The sequence below is a fragment of the Nothobranchius furzeri genome, chromosome 2, assembly GCF_043380555.1.
Source record: "Nothobranchius furzeri strain GRZ-AD chromosome 2, NfurGRZ-RIMD1, whole genome shotgun sequence".
Classification (NCBI taxonomy): domain Eukaryota; kingdom Metazoa; phylum Chordata; class Actinopteri; order Cyprinodontiformes; family Nothobranchiidae; genus Nothobranchius; species Nothobranchius furzeri.
The window spans coordinates 15,729,201-15,748,885 of record NC_091742.1 but is presented as its reverse complement, the minus strand read 5'-3'; the positions used below and the strand labels follow the sequence as shown (position 1 = coordinate 15,748,885).

The window sequence follows — 19,685 nt, the reverse complement described above, 5'->3', positions numbered from 1 at the left end:
TGATGACACCCGACCGGAGCAGATAGTCGTTTTCATTCTGCTGAACTAAAAATTGATTTTTCTCTGGCCGCCCTCATCAGCCAGGAATTCCGTAGGAAGGAGTTTTCCACGTTAAGGACTCTTTAAAGCGCGTTGAAGACGCTGAACTGGCCTTCCTCAGCTTTAATCATCTCATTAATCCCCAGCAGCAGCAGAACGAGGTGATTCTGACTTTAATCTGAAGGACTGAAGCAAGGAAATGGATCCTTATGGCGATGATGACATTTGTCTCCATCAGGAGGAACAACTCTGTTATCTTCAGAGGATTTGTGAAACATCACAACCATTCAGAGCAGCTACGACGGACGGAGATGGATGGATTCATGATGCATTTAATATGAAACCTGAACAGAAACAAAGATTTCACACCTGAGAAGCTGCAGAACTCCTGAACTTCTCTCTATTTTTAACATCTTCATAACTTCAATTATTCAAATGTTCTCAGATTGTTTATGTGAAGAAGACAGAAGATCAGAAATAAACAGGAAGCCTGGATTCAGACCGGGAAACGGAAGGAGAAGGATGGAAGGAATCCTGTTTCCCTGCAGAGAAAAACTAAAACACACGGCAGCTTTCATCCCTTTGGGTGGAAAACGTCCTTCATGTGCTGGTTCAGCCGTTCCTGGAAAAGCTGAACCTGGAATGTTGGAGGAAGAGGAGGAGGAGGAGGAGGTCCCAACAGTCCAATGTTTGGCTCCAAGAGAACTAAAAAGGATCAAATGTGACTACTGATGCTGCAAAACCCACAAATAACAAAAACAAGTCAAGTGGGAGCCAGCACCAGGCTGAGTGGCTGAGACCAGATGGAGACGCAGGATTGAGATCAGATTTGATTCTTTTGCACCACACCAGCTTATTTCTACGGTGCGTTTAAGAGCAGCGTAGGAGCTGGCCGAGGCGCCTCCCAACATGGGACAGAGAATAAAGATACAAATAAAACAGTTGGTAAAAGCAGCAATCAAAACACATGATAAATAGTAGAAAGAGCCTAAAAACCTGAATCTAGACGGTCTAAACGAGCACAGAAGGTGGTCACAGCCAGGGTCTTCAGTCTGGACTTGAAGACAGAGACATGATAGCTGGTGATGGAGATGGGGAGGGCATTCCGGCATGATTAAGACTGTTTTTCTCTCTGATCGGATAACCAAGTGAATGATCGGTAAATGGATCTCAGTAATTAATCTCTGATTTAATCCCACGATGTCCTCTGTGGTGTCGGACCCACCGTTCAGCCCCTCCGGGTTCGGTTCTGTTTCACACTGGACTCTGATGCTCATTAGCGTAGCGAGGTCTGACTCCCAGCTCGGAGTTCGTCCTCCCAGAGCTGCTCGGTGGTCCTGATGAAGGTGATGTGTGCTGGCAGAGCGAGGAGGGGGTTAAGCAGGTCATGGGACAGTGAGGAGAGAGGAGACCAGGGAGGAGGTGTGGAGGACCAGAGGCTCTGAACGCTGCAGCTCGTCGCTTGATCATCCATGACAGAAGCAGGAAGTCCAGAGCAGAGACTCAGGAGAGCTTGGTCCAATCAGGACTTCTGTTGGTTTTATTTTGTGTTTCAGCTCCGAGTTTCAGATTAATTCAGATCCAAACATTTAAATTTTTACTGAGACCCTCTGATGTCAGACTTGGTGAAGTAGGACTCTTATGAGCTTCACAGTGGAGAAGCTCTGAGATCCTTTATAATGAAGCTTAGAGCCTTTGACCTTTGACCTTTCTCTGATGTTCATGTATCAGATCAAGATGGCGACACAAACAGCAGCACACCTTCTCTAAAGGTGATGACGATCCGCTGATGGCACAGAAACAACCAACAGGAGGAACAAAGAGCCAGACTGGGACCAGAGGAGGCTCCGCCTCAGGGATTTGGTCTGGAACTGCATGGAGCGGCAGGACCTACAGTCAGGTCCATAAATATTGGGACATTGACACAATGCTAACATTTTTGGCTCTATAGAAGAAAGCCTTCTTTAGCTAAAATGTGTCCTGTAGTACGAGAACCGCTCTCAAGCAGTTCCTGCTGACCAGGATGGCTTTTACTGCAGCGGGACTTCACTTCCTTCTACATGATCAGAGACTACAGCGGGTCTTTTCTGCTCCTCTACCTGTAAACTCCATGTAGTGAGATCACAGCAGCACCTGGTGGAAATCAGAGGTACTGCAACAACGTGGCAGCTGATTGGCTGCAGCTTGGGCTGGGCGGGGCTTAGAGAGGAGTCAGTGTTAACAAGCAGGTGAGAGTTAATGGAAAAAGGGAAGTGAAAGGTCAAAAGAAATTTTGTTCATTTTAATCATGCAGATGATTCCCGAACAAACAAAAAATTCCAGCTCGTGTGACCTGAACTCACCTGCTGCAGGTGAGAGCGATAAACTCTGTTCAGCTGTTAGCCTGCTGCTCTCTGCTGTTTCTGTCATTCACAAAGGATTCTGTTGGTCTTCTTCAGTCCAATCAGGACTTTTAAACATTTGCTTCATGTTTGGATTCTGAGCTTTTATTTCGAATGTTTAATTTAGTTTTTTTCTTTCATCTGCCTGATTTTATATGAAAAATGTCAAAAATATCCCAAATTATGGGGAGAAACTTCTGTTCGTTTTAAGATGAAAGCTTCAAATTTACATCCAAACCAGGAAACTGGACATGATTCAGTAACACACACACACACACACACACACACACACACACACACACACACGCACACGCGCACGAACAGCTCAGAGGGTGATACAGCATTAGAACAATAGAGAGAGAGAGCAGTGAAGTCACTCTGGCACAGGGACGAGTGAGAGAGATATGAAGCAAAGAGAAGCTCGCTCGCCCTCAGCAGAGACTTCAGCAGCTCTGATGTTTCAACAACCTGACAAACGAACTCGGAGCCAAACGAGTAGAAAGCAATGAGTCTGAGGAATTTTCAGACTCCGGGAGGCAGAAAGACACCAGATCTACTAAATAAAGACAGAAAGAAAAGAGCAGCATGTGTGTTCTGGTGTTTATCTAATAAACACGCAGATGCTTCTATTCTGTTTCAACGGTAAACATTTGAATCCAATCTTAAGTATTTTAATAATCCTGTTTTTAGTTTTTATATTTCAGCAAACGGTCCTGCAGCTTTGGTCTCTCTAGACATTTTGCTCTTTCTTACCCAAAATGTTTTCACTGTTTTTTTCCCGTCTTTTATTTATTTATTATGTGTTTATTATTTTTATTATTGAATATGTCTGACTGTTTCAGCTCCGGACTAAAGAATTCATAAAAAGATGTAGTGAAGTGAAAATGGAGCACTGCACTTGGTCAGCTACCTCCTCATTATTGGGGCATTTGGTAAAAAAAAAAAAAAACAACAACAACAAACAGATGTGATGTAAACAAGCCACAATGCTAATTTGTTCTCATTCTGATGAATTCAGACGATCTAGATTGAAATTTTCTTTTCTACTTTATTTGTTGACTCGTGTCGTTGATCCCGCCTCAAAGCAGCTCACTCCAACCTGATCGGATGAAACCATCTGATGTTTATCAGATGGTTCCTCATCCTCCGGACCCTGGACTCTTTCCCTGCTGAAGGAACCTGAGTGACCTGCTGTTCCTGACCTTCATCGCCGTGGCGTCGGTCAGAGTGGCGACTTGTTCAGTCAGCTGAGACGCCATGACATGGCAGCGCCGACACAGACTCTGAAGCTCCTCCCCTTCTTCATCCTGCTCCTCCGGGTTTCCATAACGACTCAGTTCCCCTGCTGACAGCGAGCCTTCAGGGTTCGGCCTCTTCTGAGCCTCCTCTTCCTCATCTTCTGCAGAACGAAGACGCTTCCTGTGACAGGTGGAGCCCAGAGGAAGAGGCGTGGCCCCCTCCACCACCTGTAGACAGAAAAGTGATGAATGTCTCTGGTCTGAGTCCAACTGGATCAGGAACAATTCAGGACCGGTCAAGAACCAAGCCCCACAACAGGAATAGGAACATTTTAGCTGCTGAAGCTGAATCTGGACACAAGAACATCCCAGCCAGCATCACGCTATCGTTGACGTTACACGTGTGCTTCGTGACGCTACGCAGGACCATTTCCCTCCGATAGACTTGTGGGAATCTGGTCAAATCTCCTGACCTGGCCTTGTGAAGGACGAACTACTGACTCGTTCAGATGTTGAGCTGAATCTTAATCCTGCATCAAAAGGTTTAGTTTACGTGTTTCAGTCTCAGATTCGATAAGAATCAATATAATGAATTGTTACTCCACATCCTGCGGTAGGTCAGAATCTTTCTTTTGCTTTTTTTATCGGTTAATTACTCAAGATTTTCTCAATTTAATTCATAAACAAAAATATACAATAAAATAATTAAATAAAACATCTTAAGTTCAAGATGAAAAAATAAACAAATTTCCTGCAAATAAACTACTCAACTAACAAAACAAGAATAAATGAAAAAATATGGAGAATTATTATTATTATTATTATTATTATACGTTCAAATATAATCTTTTTGCTTCAGTAAAGAAAATACAAAGGAGATGCTTTTTTTGTTGCTGACATAAAAATATTGAGGGTTTAGATTAATGATAATAACAAATAAAACAAATACAAGAAAAACGGATCATTTGACTAAACACATATATTTAATTTTAAACTCTAAAAGGACATTTCATGATAAAGCAGAGCTGCTCCTCACCGTGTACCTCCGGTAGTCGGGCCGGCGTCCCCGTGCCGTGTCCCGGTACTGAGAGTACATGTCAGCTGATGAACCTGGAGGATCGGAGGAACTCTGACTTCTCTCCAGCTCTCCGTCCTCTGAGCTGCATCTCCAGCCGCTGATGGAATCTCTGAGTTTGTGTGACAGTGGGAGGAGAACGATGTCGCTGAGGCGTGAGATGTTCTGATGCAGAGTTACACAACTACTGGAGACCAGAACATCATCTAGCTTATAGGAGGGGGAGGACACGCGTGTCTTGCTCCTGTTGTGACCTCCCTCAGAGCCCGTAAGCGTGCCCCTGCCCAGGGCAGCTGTGGCTGAGATGAAGCTCATCACCATCAGTGTGTGAATGAACACTAGTGTAAAGTGCTTGGGAGTCCTCTGGGTCTGAAAGGCGCTGTAGAAGTGCAGGTCCTTTATCATCATCTGACTCCAGACTCCAGGAGGAGGCGTTCATCCCAAACCTACAGACTTCCTCTGGGTTCCTCTGTAACGCATCGGTGTGTCAGGTTTCACTCATGAAAGAGTCATGCCGCTGTTAGCCAATGAGAGTTGAGATATTTAGATGTCACAGGGGTGGACACCAGGGTTGGTAAAGTTCAGATGTAATGATCTCACACACACACACACACACACACACACACACACACACACACACACACACACACACACACCTTTAGTTCTGCCTCCAGCCAGAGCACCATCACACCTCAGCTCCAGGCAGAAGACTGACTCCTGCCTCTGACTGAAGGGTTGTCTTTGTCTCCATCTAGTGATGATAAGATGAAACTACTCCAGGCTTCCTGCTGCCAGTCAGACTGGTTTAGTCGTTTCTTACCGTCAGTCAGGCGTGTTTCAGACTTAAATTATGAGGATGTGAAGACAAGAAGCTGCTACTTCTCTCCAAACGCTTCCTGACTCACGACGGAGGGAGAGAGCCAACGAGGTCATCTGCAGGGAGTTTAACCGGTGAGAAATATTTCTGTATTTGGCAGAAGCTTGCAGCAAGGCTTGGAGGAGTCGTCGTGAGGTCATCCGTTACACCAAAGCTCCAGATGAGGCCCGCTCGGCTCAGGACTGTAGACTAACGTCAGGAGGCTGAGGGTACCGGAGCTGAGCGCTCAACCTGGAAACCAGTTTGGATGTTTACGTAGTCACGGCTGCACCGCCAGTTTCTCACGAGTGAAACAATAACTGCAGACAAAGCTTTTCCAACAGGTCAAACCGCTTTTAAAGGCTGGGCTCGGATGTCTGACACACCGATCAGCTGCTCTGAATAAAACAACTAAACCGTCAGACATTTATGGACTTTTAGAAACATCTTCATTAATTAGATTTAACATCCTAGAACAAGTCCTGTAGCTCAACTACAGCCGTGTCCCGCGGAGAGGACCCAGAGTAAAACCCAGGTAGAGTATTAAAAACTCAGCTTTGTCAGGGAACAAATTCAAAATGTTAAACTTTATTAAACTTGTTAAACAGCATTCATCCATTCACACACACACACACACACACACACTGATGGTGATGAGCTACAGTATAGCCACAGCTGACAGGTCAGAGTTAAAGAAAAGCAGGTTTCTTTCAGGTTTTTAGATGGTTTGTTTCATGGCTGCTCCAACCTAAGCTGCAGCTGTTACACACCTGCTTAGACTCTATCAAAACCTGGATGGCTGGGAGCTTTCTGCAGCTGAATGAAGATAAGACTGAGATCCTCATCTGTGCCCCAGACAAGCTGGTTCCCAAAGTCAGAGACTCTCTTGGTCAGCTTGCTTCTCACACCAAACCTTCTGTCAGGAATCTTGGCGTGACCTTTGACCCAGCTCTCACCCTGGATTCTCATGTGAGTTCTCTTGTTCGCTCTTCCTTCTTCCATCTCAGGAACATTGCTAAGCTGAGTCCCATTCTGTCCCGCTCTGAACTTGAGACAGTTCTCCACACCTTCATCTCCTCACGCTTAGACTACTGTAACTCTTTTCACGTGTCTGAGCAGAACCTCCCTGAACCGTCTACAGGTGGTTCAGAATGCCTGTGCTCGGCTTCTGACTAAGTCCTCCAAACACACCCACATCACTCCGCTTCTCCTCCAGCTTCACTGGCTGCCAGTCAACTTCAGGGTTCATTTCAAGATCCTGGCTCTGGTCTATAGGGCCTTACATGGACAAGCACCATCTTACATTGGTGATCTTCTTAGTCCCTACACCCCCCAGCAGGTCCCTGAGGTCCAGTGATCAAAGCCTACTGGTTGTGCAGCACACCAGGCTAAAGGTCAAAGGTGACAGATCATCTGCTGCTGTGGCCCCCAGACTCTGGACCCCTCTCCCCCTGAGACCAGTGAACTCAGTGGTCTCCTTTAAACTCACCTGTTCAGGTTTGGTGGGACCTTCATCACCTCCCTCTCCGTGTTCTGCTCTTATTCTGCCTTTCCCGGGATCCACTGGTTTCCCTCTTTCCTTATATTTTTTAATCACAATTGTCTATTTTTGCTTATTTCAAACATATTTTGAATCATTTTCTAAAATCTTTTTTATATTTTAAACGTTTTGTTTCTGTGAAGCGGCTCGTGATTTTGATCTTGAGACGCTGGAGAAAAGATCGTTTTCTTACCTGGAATCTCTGAAAGGGTTTTTCTCAGACCAGGATTTTCCTGACTGCCGTGTTGGTGATGACATCATCAGAGAAAAGACAAGAAAAATAAAATTGTTGTTTCATCTTAACGTAAGATCATGAACAAAAACCAGATCTAAAAGATTTATGATCACTTTGGTTTCCATAATCAAACCCACAGCCTCCAGTTCTGCTCCTGGTCTCTGATCCTGTTTCATGGACCAAATCCCAAAGCCTGCCTGGTTTGTGGGAAAATGAATTAGAACAAACCTGTGGTGGCTCTCTCTGGGCTCATCCTACAAGGAGGAGACCTGGAATTCCCCAGAGGGATTCTGTGTCATTCCCTCTCAATGATCCCAGTGGAAGAACTGGAAAATGTGACTGGGAAGGATGTTTACACCGACAACAAAGAGATGAGCTGATCTGAGTCCTGTGATGTTTGTGTGAAGGTCTGGACTGAACCATGGATCAGATGCAACGTGAAGTCCCAGCGAATGAATCCACACCGTCTGGAAAGCCTGAGATTCCGATCAAACATCAGAGGTGAGATTATAGTCTTGTTTGTGAAACTAAGCTCAGGTCCATCATTGTTCACTCTCAGATTTGTGCTAAAGTCACCAGCAGCTCAGCAGAGTCTCTGAAACGGAACCAGACCCTGATTCCAAACGCGTGTCGCTGAAAAGCGACCAATCAAAGGAAGCTCCTCTCAAGTTTAAAGGACTCGATCCTGATGAAACACAGTAAGTCTGCACAATATTTACTGATGTTTGTTAGGAACGTCCAGTAGGGGTTAAAGTAACTAAAGCATCGTTCACCCCTGAGTTATGGAGAATTTTACAGTGTGAATCATCCAAAGGTCAAAGTTTAGGGTCAAAAGGTCAGGATGAGAATCAGCTCCTTAAATCTCAGGTTCTGGTTCCTAAACAGCAAAAGGTAGGATGCTCCATCTGGGATGGGAGAGAGTCTGTTATTCTCATCTGGAGCATAAATCTGATAGGAATCAGATCTCCATGATGTGGTGAGGAGAGCTGGGCCAAGAGGTCTGATCAGGTTCTGATGCTCGCATGTGGCTATGAGATGTGGATCAGAACCAGAATAACAGAATCCTGGATGGAAAGGTCTGAAATGGTCCTCCTCTGTGGAGGTTCAGCCTCAGAGAGGAGGGAGGAGCTCCATGTGTGTGTGTGTGTGTGTGTGTGTGTGTGTGTGTGTGTGTGTGTGTGTGTGTGTGTGTGTGTGTGTGTGTGTGTGTGTGTGTGTGTGTGTGTGTGTGTGTGTGTGTGTGTGTGTGTGTGTGTGTGTGTTGTAAAACAGGTTAAAACTGAAGAACTCAGAGGATCGTAAGAGTCATGTAACACCCCAAACCAGCCTCCCCTTCATATTTATGGTGAGAAGATTTGAACATGTTATCTGTAAATAATTGTGATGAAACTGTAAAAAACAGCAGGTTTATGTCCAGATCAATGTTCTTCTCTGTGCCAGTGTCTGGAAGAGAACATAATCCATTTTGTTAAGAAGGAGCTGAAGAAGTTCCAGGAAGCTCTGAGTCCAGCAGATCCAGAATGCTTTGACAGTCAGGATGATGAAGAGGAGCTGGGATGTGAGGAGGAGGAACGAAGGCGAAGAAACAGAGAATCACTTCTGAACATCACTCTGAACCTTCTGAAGAAAATGAAGCAGGAGGACGTGGCTGATCTTCTGCAGAGCAGTAAGATGATGGTGGAGTTTATTAGAGGGAATTTTTAACATTTAAACGTGAAGCAGCGTTTCCCTTTTGTATAAAAACACGAGCTTAGTGATTTCAGGAGGCCATGGTCCCCATCAGTGGTTCATTAAGGTTACCACGGTAACCATCAGTGGTTTATTAAGGTCACCATGGTAACTGTCAGTGGTGTACTAAGGTCACCATGGTAACCATCAGTGGTGTACTAAGGTTACCATGGTAACCATCATTTGTTTTTCGTTTTTTTTTTTTAATTTAAGAAACAAGGCGAATCTCCTGCTTTGTGACGGAAACAAACCATACTTTTTTATTTGTAAAGCACATTTCAATTGTAGCATGGGAGCTGTCCAAGGTGCTGCACGGGCAAGTACAACAAACTAAACACAAGTCAACAAAGATAAAAAAAAACCCACTAAAAGCATAGATGTAATGGCAAAGTTGCAACAGATGAAGCGTTCCACAGCTGGGGGCAGCATGGACAAACGCTCGCTCGCCTTGCGATTCATTGCACATCCATGGAGTGCAAAGCAGGAGGTGATCTGCTGACTTCAACAAGCACGTGAGAACATAAGGCGTAAGCAGGTCAGACAGATATGCTGGTGCTTGGTTGTGCAATGCTTTGAAAATAAAAGTCAGCAGCATTAACTGTACACAAAATGCAACAGGGAGCCAATGAAGGCATGCAAGGACTGGGGTGGTGTGGCTACGTCGTCTTGTGTTCATCAGGAACCAAGCAGCTGCATTCTGGACAACCGGCAGCTGATGTAGTACTGACTCAGGAATACAAGTGAAGCGCATTAGCATAGTCTAAGCAGGAGGTAATGAATGCATCGTCGTCGTCTTCCTCCGCTTATCCGGGTCCGGGTCGCGGGGGCAGCATCCCAACTAGGGAGCTCCAGGCCGTCCTCTCCCCGGCCTTGTCCACCAGCTCCTCCGGCAGGACCCCAAGGCGTTCCCGGACCAGATTGGAGATGTAACCTCTCCAACGTGTCCTGGGTCGACCCGGGGGCCTTCTGCCGGCAGGACATGCCCGAAACACCTCCCCGGGGAGGCGTCCAGGAGGCATCCTGACCAGATGCCCAAACCACCTCAACTGGCTCCTTTCGATCCGGAGGAGCAGCGGTTCTACTCCGAGTCCCTCCCGAATGTCCGAGCTCCTCACCCTATCTCTAAGGCTGAGCCCGGCCAACCTACGGAGGAAACTCATTTCGGCCGCTTGTATCCGCGATCTCGTTCTTTCGGTCATTACCCAAAGCTCATGACCATAGGTGAGGATTGGGACGTAGATCGACCGGTAAATCGAGAGCCTGGCTTTCTGGCTCAGCTCCCTCTTCCCCACGACAGATCGGCTCAGCGTCCGCATCACTGCAGACGCCGAACCAATCCGCCTGTCGATCTCCCGATCCCTCCTACCCTCACTCGTGAACAAGACCCCGAGATACTTAAACTCCTCCACTTGAGGTAGGACCTCTCCCCCGACCCGGAGGTGGCAAGCCACCCTTTTCCGGTCGAGAACCATGGTCTCAGATTTGGAGGTGCTGATCCTCATCCCAGCCGCTTCACATTCGGCCGCGAACCTACCCAGCAAGAGCTGAAGGTCAGAGCTGGATGAAGCTAGGAGGACCACATCATCCGCAAAAAGCAGAGACGAGATTCTCCTGCCACCAAACTCGACACACTCCACACCACGGCTGAGTCTAGAAATTCTGTCCATAAAAGTAATGAACAGAACCGGTGACAAAGGGCAGCCCTGGCGGAGTCCAACCCTCACTGGGAACAGGTCCGACTTACTACCGGCTATGCGGACCAAACTCACGCTCCTCTGGTAAAGGGACTGAATGGCCCTTAACAGAAAGCCACCCACCCCATACTCCTGGAGCGTCCCCCACAGGGTGCCCCTGGGGACACGGTCATAAGCCTTCTCCAAATCCACAAAGCACATGTGGATTGGTTGGGCAAACTCCCATGCCCCCTCCATCACCCTTGCAAGGGTATAGAGCTGGTCCACAGTTCCACGGCCAGGACGAAAACCACATTGCTCCTCCTCTATCTGAGATTCAACTACCGATCGGACCCTCCTCTCCAGTACCTTGGAGTAGACCTTTCCAGGGAGGCTGAGGAGTGTGATCCCCCTATAGTTGGAACACACCCTCAGGTCACCCTTCTTAAAGATGGGGACCACCACCCCGGTCTGCCACTCCCTAGGAACTGCCCCCGATGACCACGCAATGTTGTAGAGACGTGTCAACCATGACAGCCCTACAACATCCATAGCCTTGAGATACCCAGGACGAACCTCATCCGCCCCCGGGGCTCCGCCGCTGTATAGTTGTTTAACTACCTCAGCAACTTCTGCCCCCGAGATCGGACAGTCCATCCCCAGGCCTCCCAGCTCTGGTTCCTCCTCGGAATGCGCATTGGTGGGATTGAGGAGCTCCTCAAAGTATTCCTTCCACCGTCCGACTATAGCCTCAGTTGACGTCAGCAGCTCCCCATCCCCACTGTAAACAGTGTGAGCGAGTTGCTGCCTTCCTCTCCTGAGGCGCCGGACAGTTTGCCAGAACCTCTTTGGAGCCGATCGATAGTCTTTCTCCATGGCCTCACCAAACTCCTCCCACGCCCGAGATTTTGCCTCGGCAACTGCCACTGCTGCACCCCGCTTGGCTATCCGGTACCTGTCTGCTGCCTCCGGAGACCCACAGACCAGCCACGCCCTGTAGGCCTCCTTCTTCAGCCTGACGGCTCCCCGAACCTCTGGTGTCCACCAGCGGGTACGGGGGTTGCCACCACGACTGGCACCGGCCACCTTACGACCACAGCTAGCAACAGCCGCCTCGACAATCGCAGAGTGGAACAAGGCCCACTCGGACTCAATGTCCCCCACTGCTCTCGGGACGTGGTCAAAGCTCTGCCGGAGGTGGGAGTTGAAGACCGTCTTGACAGGTTCTTCTGCCAGGCGTTCCCAGCAGACCCTCACTATGCGTTTGGGTCTGCCAGGTCTACGCGGCATGTTCCCTTGCCATCTGATCCAATGGCAAGGTAATGAATGCATGAATAACCTATTCCAAATGCCTTTGCTTCAGAATAGGTGTAAGACGAGCTAGACGATGTAACTGATAAAAGCAGAACCTCGATGAAGAGTTTTTCTGAGAAACCATTGAGAGGCCAGCATCTAATTTTACCTCAAGAGGGACTTCAGGGATCAAAAACGATAGACTCAGGTTTTAGCACGTTTAATTTAGGAAAATTAGCAGCTAGCTATCCCTTGTGCAAGTCATGCCAAGAGACGAGAATCTGCGTTTTTGTCATTTAGTGCCAGTCATCAGCATTGATATGACAGCTGATGCCATGCAAGCCAAAGATTTTCCCCAGTGGCAGGAGATGGATTGAAAAAATGAGTGGCCCAAGGATGGAGCCCTGCGGCATTTTCCCAGGGTAGAGAGCATGAGGCTGAGGTGCAGTCCCAAAGCTGGGCAGTAATCGAACGATTTGATAAAGATGAGCAAAATCTTTCCTGTGCAATCCCTGTCAACCCTACCCAAGACCCAAGCCAGTCCAACAGAATGCAATGACTGTATCAAAAGCAGCAGACCGGTCCAACAGGAGCAGCAGCACCCGAGACCTTGAATCAGATGCGACCAGAACGTCATTAAGCACCCTAATTAGGGCAGATTCTGTGCTGCGGTGTGGCCTAAAGGCACGCTGAAAAACACCTAAGTGCATTTGTGTTTATGTGTGCAGATTGTTGTGCATAAACTATTTTCTCCAGCACCTTCGACAGGGAATGGTACCTTGGTGATCGGCCGAAAGTTCTCAAAAACTGAAAGATTCAGACCAGGCTTTTTAGCGTCTGCTGTACAACTGCATCTTAAAAACCTTAGGGAATATTCCGGTGCCAGGACGGTATTTACAACGTGCAGGGCTCAGCATAGACGCTGAGTCATGCATCGGTTTAGATGGGAGGTGGTCCTTGGGAGAGCCCCCTGGCTTCTTGGAGTTGATTAACTTCACCAAGTCGGAGAGAGAAAAAACTGATGGGCTCAGCGGTCCAGGAGGCTGAAGGCCAGATCCATAATCTTGTTAACATTTCTGTAACTCTACAGAAAGCAACGGTAGGAATTAGCCATCAGACTCAGACAACGACAGTAAAGAGTTAATTGCATTGTATAGCTCAGACTGGTCGCCATGGTGCTATGTGATGATGTTGGAGAAACAGGTGCACAAACCTGCGATGCAAACAGAACTTTATTACTAAAGTTTTCAGTGTAACTCTTCTGAATTTCATATCGGTACTTTTGCTTGTTTTTAAAACTCAGGAATGAGCGCCCCATTGTGCCAAAGCAAACTTAAAGAAAACTTGAAAACCAAGTTCCAGGTTGTGTTTGAGGGGATCGCTAAATCAGGAAACCCGACGCTCCTGAACCAGATCTTCACAGAGCTCTACATCACAGAGGGAGAGACCGGAGGGGTCCACCATGAACACGAGGTCAGACAGATAGAAGCAGCTTCTAGGAAACCTCACAGACCAGAGACCACCATCAGACATGAAGACTTCTTAAAGGTCCCACCTGGAAGAGATGAACCAATCAGAACAGTGATGACTAAAGGAGTGGCCGGCATCGGGAAGACCGTCCTAACCCAGAAGTTCACTCTGGACTGGACTGAAGATAAAACCAACCAGAACATCCACTTCATGTTTCCGTTCACCTTCAGAGAGCTGAATGTGCTGAAAGAGAAGAAGTTCAGCTTGGTGGAACTTGTTCATCACTTCTTCTCTGAAACCAAGAACATCTGCAGCTTTGAAGAGTTCCAGGTGGTCTTCATCTTTGATGGTCTGGATGAGTGTCGGCTTCCTCTGGACTTCCACAACAACCAGGTCCTGACTGATGTTACAGAGTCCACCTCAGTGGATGTTCTGCTGACCAACCTCATCAAGGGAAACCTGCTTCCCTCTGCTCGCCTCTGGATCACCTCAAGACCTGCAGCAGCCAATCAGATCCCTCCTGAGTGTGTTGGCATGGTGACAGAGATCAGAGGGTTCACTGACCTCCAGAAGGAGGAGTACTTCAGGAAGAGTTTCAAACATAAGAAGCAAACCAACAGGATCCTGTCCCACCTGAAGAATTCACGAAGTCTCCACATCATGTGCCACATTCCGGTCTTCTGTTGGATCACTGCTACGGTTCTGAAGAAAGTTTTTAAAAACCTGAAGGAAACGGAGCTTCCCACAACCCTGACTGAGATGTACATCCACTTCCTGGTGGTCCAGACCAAAGTGAAGCAGGTTAAGTATGATGGAGGAGCCGAGACAGATCCACACTGGAATCCAGAGAACAAGAAGATGATGGAGGCTCTGGGAAAACTGGCTTTTGATCAGCTGCAGAAAGGACACCTGATTTTCTACGAGTCAGACCTGATAGAGTGTGGCATCAACATCAGAGCAGCTTCACTTTACTCAGGAGTGTTCACACAGATCTTTAAAGAGGAGAGAGGACTCCACCAGGACAAGGTCTTCTGCTTCGTCCATCTGAGTGTTCAGGAGTTTCTGGCTGCTCTTCATGTCCATCTGACCTTCATTAACTCTGGAATCAACTTGTTTAAAGACCAACAAACAGCCTCTCGTTTGTCCAAGATGCTTAAAGACAAATCAAAATTAAGAATTCTCTACAAGTGCGCGGTGGACAAGGCCTTAGAGAGCCCAAACGGTCACCTGAACCTGCTCCTCCGCTTCCTCCTTGGTCTTTCACTGCCAGCCAATCAGATTCTCCTACAAGGTCTTCTGACTCATACAGGAAATGTGCTGGATGCAAATCAAAAGGCTGTTGAGTACATCAAGAAGAAGATCAGCAAGAACCTGCCAGCAGAGAAGAGCATCAACCTGTTCCACTGTCTGAATGAACTCCATGATCGTTCTCTGGTAGAGGAGATCCAACAGTCTCTGACGTCAGGAAGTCTTTCCACGGATAACCTGTCTCCTGCTCACTGGTCTGCTCTGGTCTTCATCCTTCTGTCATCAGACAAAGATCTGGATGTGTTTGAACTGAAGAAGTACTCAGCTTCTGAGGAGGCTCTCCTGATGCTGCTGCCTGTGGTCAAAGTCTCCAACAAAGTTCTGTAGGTGGACTCCTAGACAACTTAACACACTTAACCTTTTATCAGTCGAACCTTGGATATGTGTTTTGCTGTCCTCCAGATTAAGTGATTGTAACCTCTCAGAGAGAAGCTGTGAAGCCCTGGCCTCCATCCTGAGCTCCAGGTCTTCTAGTATCAGAGATCTGGACCTGAGCAACAACAACCTGCAGGATGCTGGAGTGAAGCTGCTGTGTGGAGGACTCAAAAGTCCAAACTGTAGACTGGAATCTCTCAGGTCAGGACTGATGTTTGGTTTTATAATCCAATATTAAATTTCATACAAAGCAGAGTGAGAATTTCTTTGGAAGGCAACTGGGATGGTGGTCCTCATTTTTATAGTAGGTGGTCCAAAGATGGTGTTCCTGTTATCTGGGATCACAGTTCTCTGCTTCCCTGGGAAGGATGTTGGAAAACAGGCTGTAGGCCAAAGCTAAACCTCTTAGAAGGCATGGTTTTCATCTGTGTCCTGGAACAATAAACCAGACCATCCTCACAAAGCTGCTGAGGGTGTCATGGCAGTTTGGTAGACTCGGTGGAGGCTTACGACCATGGTCCTTGGTTGTCCGGTTCTGGGTTCTCTGCACTAAACTCAATCCCAGGTATGGTTTACCAGTAGTCTGAGAATTCCTTTGCATTCAATAAAACGTGGCTGAGATCTATAGCCTGCATGCTGCAACCCTCATCGCTAGTCATGCTACTGGAACTACCTGGAAGAACAAGATTCTGGATGCAGATGAGTTCCTCCGTATAGAAGCAGTCAACGTGAGGTAAGATGAGCAGCTGTTTGTGGTGCAGAGTCAACCGGGGTGATTTTCCAGGTGCAGTGGTGGAACTCCCTGGAGGGCAAATATTTCCTCCTTGGCTTGGAAAGATTTAGGAATCTGGTATAAGAGCTGCTAAGTATGTCACTGATATCTGCGCTTCCATTCTGGATCCGTTACGCTAGCAGTCCTACCTCGGAGAAAACATAGGAAATATAACTAAAAAAATCCATTTTAGAGAAAAATCAGTCTAATACTTGTTCCCTTTCAACAAGGAGCTAACAGGCTAACTGTTAGCAACAGCAGCTTTACCAAATGGTGGAACACAATGTTTCGTTAGGCATTCGTGGAGAAAACACATCAGTGTTGTGTTTTTTACCCAAGAAAGAAGAGAGATTGCTGTTAGCCAATCAGGGGTGAGGTGTTTGCACATCATGACGATTAATGAGTAATCCAAGTTGAACTCCTGCTGTTTTCCACTCCCTCTAATGTCTACTTCCTGGAACGGGAGCACCAGAGCGTTTTCCCTCAGACGACCACTCACAAGGCTTTCAATCCATCCAGAGGCCACAGCAGATATACTGAAATAACAAGTGTAGGTTCTCCACGTTCAAACCATGTGGTGTCTGAGTGACCTTTTTGATCTCCAGTCTCTCAGGTTGCCAGGTAACACAGGAAGGATGCACTTCACTGGCTTCAGCTCTGAACTTCAATCCATCACATTTAAAAGATCTGGACTTGAGCTACAACCATCCTGGAGACTCAGGAGAGAAGATGCTGACTGGAAAGCTGAAGGATCCATGCTGCAGGCTGGACACTCTCAGGTGTGGACGAATTCACCTTCTCAGTGACATCAGCAACTGCTTCAGGAGGCTGATTTTCCTTTCTCTCTACAGTTTTGACCAATCAGGAGAACAAAGGCTCATCCCTGGTTTGAGGAAATGTGAGTGTGATCCATGAAGCCTGCTGCTGCTTTCTAACCTTCAGCAACAAAGCTCACACGTGAAACTAGAAACGTGTGAAGACTTTTAAAAGAGGCAACACCTGTAAAACAGGGAAGGTGACTAACCTTTCATCTTCCAACAGATGCCTGCCGACTCACTCTGGACCCAAACACGGCCCACAAGGAGCTTCTCCTGTCTCTGAATAAGAGGAAAGTGACGGTGGCCCAGAAGTATCCTTGCATGGATCATCCAGAGAGATTTGACCATTTGCCTCAGCTGCTGTGTGGAAACGGTCTGGCTGGCCGCTGTTACTGGGAGGTGGACTGGAGAGGGGTGGTTAAAGTGGCGGTGACTTACAGAGGAATCTGCAGGAAAGGGAATAAGTGTGACAGCATTTTCGGACGGAACGACCGGTCGTGGAGTCTCCTCTGCTCTGAAGGAGGGTACTCCGTGTGGCACGACAACCGAGAGACCATCATCCCTCTTCCTCCTTCGTCCCTGGTCTCTAAGAAAGTAGCCGTCTACCTTGACTGTCCTAGTGGTACCTTGTCCTTCTACAAAGTCTCCGACACGCTGGTCCACCTCCACACTTTCAGAAACACCTTCACTGAACTTCTGTATCCTGGCTTTGGCTTTGGCTTTGGTTGGGGGTCCTGCTTCGGTTTTTCTGTGACATTGTGTGAGCTGTGATTGTGTTTGATCGTTGTCGAGTCTCAGCTCAAGAGCCAAAATGCAAAAACTTCACACTAAATCCTAATTTTAGTAAATAACCTTCAGGCAAAAAGCTGAACATCAAAGCAACAACAAATGAAAAATCAGGGCATCGTGTGGCGGGCGTTAATCTAGTTAGTACTCCTGTTAAATTTATGTGCTTTATTTTCGCAAACGGCCGGCACAAGAAAACAACAGAGGAAGAGACGTCTCTCTGCATCAGCCAGCAGGAAAACATCAGAAAACACGCAGAGTTACTAAATGTTTTGAGTAGAAAAGATTCCTGCAGCAGCAGAGCTACGTGCTGCTGTGTGTCATCTATTACCCTAAGGCAGGCCCAGGGCACCAAAAAGGCCAGGTGTGTGTGTGCGCGCGCGCGTGTGTGTGTGTGTGTGTGTGTGTGTGTGTGTGTGTGTGTGTGTGTGTGTGTGTGTGTGTGTGCGTGTGTGTGCCGTTGTTCCAGCATCACCTCGCCCCTCCCACCTGCTGAAAGCTTCAAACCAATCAGAGGAAGGACAACCAGGCTGACTATTGGTTTATCTTTAGAAGCTCCGCCCCCTCAGGTAGGCTACACATTCCTGCACGAGCATCATTTTCAGTGTCTAAACTGAGCTGTGTCATTGCAATGAACCTTTTTCCTGTTTTTGTTTTAATCTGAGTTTTATCTTTTTGTTTTAAAACTTTAAAAATAAAGACTTTGATTGAATTTTGAATCTTATAAATGAAACAATGTCGATGCTAAACATTTAGCAACATTTACTATTTAAATCTTTTAAAATGAGCTGCATTCAAAGGTCAGTTTATAAAAGTCAAATCTGACGTTATGTTGTTTTTAGTTTAAATTGGACTAACTGAACTGGTCCAATCTGGGTCACATTCATATTTCTGTAATCTAATCGTAAATAGATTTTATGAGTTTATCTGAAACATGGTTCAGTTAAAACACCAAACTAGAGCAAAGGGAACTCGGTTCATCCCCTCTGATGAGTTTATTTTCACTAAACCAGGTTCAGTGGATAGGATTCTCAGACGGGAACATTCAGTAACTAAAATCCATAAAGCATCAAGTTCTGATCGTGGCTTTAAATAAACCCTCAGAATGTCTCCAAAGAACTTTTCATCAACTTATTGAAGTTTCCGCAAAGCAGCTGAGTTTTAATAGAAAACACCAAATAGAAACAAGAATAAAAGGAAAGAAAATGTCTTTATTTTTTATTATTTAACTCAAAAAATACAAGTTTTACAAAATGCACGTAACACAAACATCTGTCTGTAGCTGGAAATGTGCCTGCTTAATTACGGATTTAAAACTTTTTCACCAACTAGAAAAAATATTAAAAGCTAAATTCAGTATCAAAGTTCAGATTATTCTAATTCAAATTTAGATAAAAATCCTGCAAATACTTCTTATAAAATTAAATATACCAGATATAAAATAGAACAGTTGAGCAAAAACACCTAAACTATTCAAGTTCCAGTCAAAACAAAGAAAATGAGTATCAAACAGCAAATATTATGTCTGCAGACGATTTCATCAAATGCTTTTTCTGCCCACAGAAGCATCTTTTACATCAGATAATAAATACTTTAAATGTTTGTGAGAGATTGTTTTTGCAGCAAAGAAAAAAAGTTTAAAATTTTACTTTAAGAAAAAAAAAAGGTTCCAATCATCCAAAAAAATTGTTGTTTTTTAATTCATATTTTACTTTAGAAATAATTTAAAATTGTATCCATGAAGGTTTTTAGATCTCTAGTACCTGCTGGGACCTGCTGGGACCTTCTGGGACCTGCTAGTCCGAGTATGTTTGCTGTAGTAAAAGTATTTCCCCTCTTTATGAGTTTAGAGTTCTCGGTGGTAAAAATAACTGAAGGATCCAGAACTGCGGTGGTTGAAGTCCACCCAGCATCCTGCTGCAGACCTCCAGGTGAGTCCAGGTGTTAGCTCCTTGACCCGGATCAAGTGGTCCTAAACATTTCACAAATGAACCAACTGCTGTTGAACTGTCTAGAACCACTAGACCAGGGAGGACCAGGTGAGACCAGAGAGGACCGTCGGCGTCGGGAGTCTTGCTGTGCCGATCTGAACCACGTC

General features: G+C 46.3%; 2 protein-coding genes across 2 annotated transcripts in view; one reads left to right on the top strand and one right to left on the bottom strand.

The window, feature by feature from the left end:
- The window catches only part of kif26aa (kinesin family member 26Aa), a 48,179-nt gene extending 42,926 nt beyond the window's left edge, over nucleotides 1-5,253 (bottom strand). The window contains exons 1-2 of the mRNA XM_070544531.1: nucleotides 4,695-5,253; nucleotides 3,623-3,886 (exon numbers count right to left, since the gene is read on the bottom strand). Of these exons, the coding sequence (XP_070400632.1) occupies nucleotides 3,623-3,886; nucleotides 4,695-5,141 (711 nt within the window). The 5' untranslated portion in view covers nucleotides 5,142-5,253. The remainder of the gene's footprint in view (nucleotides 1-3,622; nucleotides 3,887-4,694) is intronic.
- A 157-nt stretch (nucleotides 5,254-5,410) lies between these two features.
- Nucleotides 5,411-18,293, top strand: LOC107377916 (NLR family CARD domain-containing protein 3). The gene is made up of 10 exons (XM_015947863.3): nucleotides 5,411-5,684; nucleotides 7,772-7,865; nucleotides 7,937-8,062; nucleotides 8,637-8,709; nucleotides 8,805-9,030; nucleotides 13,362-15,159; nucleotides 15,239-15,412; nucleotides 16,589-16,762; nucleotides 16,835-16,881; nucleotides 17,025-18,293. The coding sequence occupies exons 2-10, from the start codon at nucleotides 7,786-7,788 to the stop codon at nucleotides 17,570-17,572; spliced, it is 3,246 nt and encodes a 1,081-aa protein (XP_015803349.3). The 5' UTR covers nucleotides 5,411-5,684; nucleotides 7,772-7,785; the 3' UTR covers nucleotides 17,573-18,293.
- Nucleotides 18,294-19,685: the final 1,392 nt, after the last annotated feature.

Bases quoted from the DNA above. Each gene is read 5' to 3' on its own strand.
- LOC107377916 (XM_015947863.3), top strand. From the start codon at position 7,786: ATGGATCAGATGCAACGTGAAGTCCCAGCGAATGAATCCACACCGTCT. The intron at 9,031-13,361 runs GTAAGATGATGG...TTTAAAACTCAG, and splicing joins GGCTGATCTTCTGCAGAGCA to GAATGAGCGCCCCATTGTGC. The intron at 15,413-16,588 runs GTCAGGACTGAT...TTTGATCTCCAG, and splicing joins TGTAGACTGGAATCTCTCAG to TCTCTCAGGTTGCCAGGTAA.